Below are 3,061 nucleotides of genomic sequence, written 5' to 3'. Positions count from 1 at the left end.
AAATAGACTTTTCCTGGGATATGGGGGCTGCCTAAGCTAATACTTTTGGAGATGCTTTAGATTTACTGGGCAATAACTAAGGGAGACAGTGTGGAGAAAGGAAGAAGCAGTTGGGAGAGCCCTCCGCAGGTGCTAAAGTGCCAGGAGGCTCATAAAACCACCACACCTGCATTCGCAAGTGATTGTGGGCTGCCTGTGCCCTGGTCGTTGATAATGCAGGGAGAGGAACTGCTGAAAGCATTTCCCCGTGTTTGGAGGGTCTGCCCCCAGTTGGTTCCAAACCTTGGAGCTTTCGTACATAACTAACACACACACACACACACACACACACACACACACACACACAAACTGCCCTGGTATGTTTGACTCAGTGGTTAGGGAGCATCAGGCTGAGAACTGAAGGGTTGTGGGTTCCTGGTCAAGGGCACGCACCTCAGCTGCAGATTCAATCCCCAGCAGCTGCAGGCTCAATCCCCAGCCCCAGTGGGGACACATGTGGGAAGCAACCAGTTGATGTGTCTCTCTCACATGGATGTTTCTCTCTCTCCCTGCCCCTTCCCTCTTTCAGGCTTTCTAAAAATCAATGAAAAAAATATCCTCAGGCAAGGATTGAAAAAGAAAATGAGAAGCTGCCTGGGGTTCTGGGGCCTCCTCATCCCCAAAGACCCTCAAGCCCCATCCATCACACCCTGTGCAAAGCAGCAAGGACTCCCCTCCCTTTGCCTACACTCTGCCCTGGCTGCCCTTCAGTGACTTCTCCCTGCTCTCGTGCTCACTGTGGCCTGTTTCCTGAGGAATAACAGCAATGAAGCTGGTCTGTGTGGTATACTTGGAGGCCCACCCTCTAACGGAAAGCCTTTACTGGGTCAAACTCTAGACCCTCAAGAATGGAAACAGAAATCATAAATGAGAGACCATCTCCTCTGACAGTCCTCCAAGCTCCCCTCCTCCTCCTGGCCAAGCCTTCTATCCTGCCCTGGGCCGTCAGAACAAATGATACATGTCCTCTGCTCTAACTCACTGGCTTAGCCACTCTCCAAGCAGCTAACACACGAGTCCATTTGAAGGGGGAGACTTCCCAGAGAGAAGGCCCCTGGAGGCCCAGCAGTTACCAGCACAGGCCTCCTGCCTGCTCCTCTCGCTCTAAGGCAGGGGCTTCTTGCCCTCACTCAGGTTCTCCTGGCGCCTATGACCCCCTTGCATATTGGCTTGCAAGGTGGCTCCTCCTGGGAACTTGTACTAAAGCCCCACGGGCAGTTTAGGGAGGGGGGCCGTAAGGGCTGCCCGGCCTCGGCCTCGGTTCTTTCCCATCCTCTGTTCTTACTTAGTTGCCTGTTTATCTCTCCCTCCAGGTAAGTAGGTCTGAGAGGGCACAAGGGCAGGACCCATAGTTCTTTTCCATGAATGGATCCTTGAGGTCGGCCCAGTGCCCGGCACATTGTAGCTCAATGGCTAACTGTTAAATGAATGAGTAGAAAGAACGGGACCAGTCGCTTCGTTTGGGTCCTGCAGGCGGGTGCCCAGAGGGAAGGGCTGGATGACAGGGAGCCGCCCTTCCTCTCGGTGCCCCCTGTGTTGGGTAAGTCCACAGACACTCCCACCTGCGAAGGACCCATTCTCCTTACACTCAGAGCCAGCCCCGGGACATCTTGAAGGCGGGAAAGGGGCCACTTGCTTGTTTGTAACAGGTAACGGCACATAGAAGGCACAAAATTTAAGAGAGACAAAAGACCATACAGTGAATATCAGTCTCCCTCCCCATTGGCTCCTTCCCCATGTGGACAAAAGGGGCCACGTGCTGACCTGACAAGCTCAGGGGAGGCCTGCATGGCAGTCTTGCAAACTCGGAGACCTAAAGTAACCACAAAGAATGGTCTGAAATTAAACTTTAACTAAAAGCAGTGATGGTGGGCAGTTACGTCCTAGGCCAGTATCTTCACTGACAAGGTCAACCTTTACCTTAACTGAGCCTATTTGTCTTTTTGCATCTATGATAACATACCCTTGAAATGTCTGGGTAACTTGTGACTTCCCTTTATCTGGAGCCCCTGGGGCACAACCAAATGTGCTGGGCCCCAGGACAGATACCACAAATTCCTTCATCATCATGTTAATTGATCCTGCACCCACCTAAGTATGTGTCCATCATTTTACTTTTTATCCAATCCCAGGGGTTTCCCTGCTTTGCTTATCCCTCCTCCTTAATCTGTCACCAATGAATTTCATGTAACCCACCTATGTTCCTCCTTTGATTGCAACGTATAAATGCAGATGTAACCCCACCATTCTCCGGAGCACTATCTCAATCCGTTGAGGTTCTGCTTCCCGGCATATGTCGACAGTTTGGCTCAAATAAACTCACAAAAATTCTTTACAGGTTTCAATGGGGTTTTTTTTACGTTAACACCCGCTAACAAGTCCTCTACTGTCTCCGGGTTAGAAGCCTCTTTACAGACAGAAAGACTAAGCAATAACCCGGTTAGGCGACCCGTGTGGTCCTCGGCAGAGAAGTCACAAGTCAGAGCTGAAGGCAGAAACACCCCGGGATCCTCACGCCCCTATCACGCGAGGGTCGCGGGCCAAGGCACCTCTCGCGGGAGCCCGCGGTGGCGGCGGGGTTAACGCGGAGGCCGCGCCCCCTCAGCCGCCTCTTCCGGGTAGAGGGGGCGGGGCTCGCGTCACTTCCTGGAGACTGGCTGAGTCCGGAAGTGATCCCGGAGGACCGAGTGGCGGCGGCGGACCCGGGCGGCGGGGCCAGGTTCGGGACCATGAGCTGGTGAGTGAGGCCCCGCGGCAGGGCCGCTGGAGCCCGGGCCGCGACGCGCCTTGCCCTGCGTCCCCTGCGCCCCTCGCCGCGCTGCCCCCGGGACCCTGCGCCCGGAGCAGGGCCCGACTGGCCCCGGTTCCAGGGTCGTCGGAGTGGCCTTGCCCGGTGCGCCGCCGGGGTCTCCATCCCTCTGCAGGACTTACCGGGAGATGGGGCCCGGGGCCCGCGTCTGACTCGTTTCCCGACCCTTCGAGTTCCCAGGAGCCGGTCCCGTCTCCCCCGGCGGCTGGGAGT

General features: G+C 55.3%; 1 protein-coding gene and 1 non-coding gene across 2 annotated transcripts in view; both read left to right on the top strand.

Moving 5' to 3' along the window:
* The first annotated feature begins 164 nt into the window (after positions 1–164).
* LOC111828306 lies at positions 165–299 on the top strand. The gene has a single exon (XR_002832126.1). It is a non-coding gene; the product is annotated as a small nucleolar RNA SNORA71 (small nucleolar RNA).
* Positions 300–2,677: 2,378 nt separating this feature from the next.
* Positions 2,678–3,061, top strand: part of BIN3 (bridging integrator 3) — a 39,908-nt gene continuing 39,524 nt past the window's right edge. The window contains exon 1 of the mRNA XM_006100736.3: positions 2,678–2,776. Coding sequence (XP_006100798.1) covers positions 2,769–2,776 — 8 coding nt within the window. The 5' untranslated portion in view covers positions 2,678–2,768. The remainder of the gene's footprint in view (positions 2,777–3,061) is intronic.

This window comes from Myotis lucifugus, unplaced genomic scaffold, assembly GCF_000147115.1.
Source record: "Myotis lucifugus unplaced genomic scaffold, Myoluc2.0 scaffold_328, whole genome shotgun sequence".
Lineage (NCBI taxonomy): Eukaryota > Metazoa > Chordata > Mammalia > Chiroptera > Vespertilionidae > Myotis > Myotis lucifugus.
The sequence above is the reverse complement of the archived record's forward strand: the minus strand, read 5'-3'. Positions and strand labels throughout refer to the sequence as shown.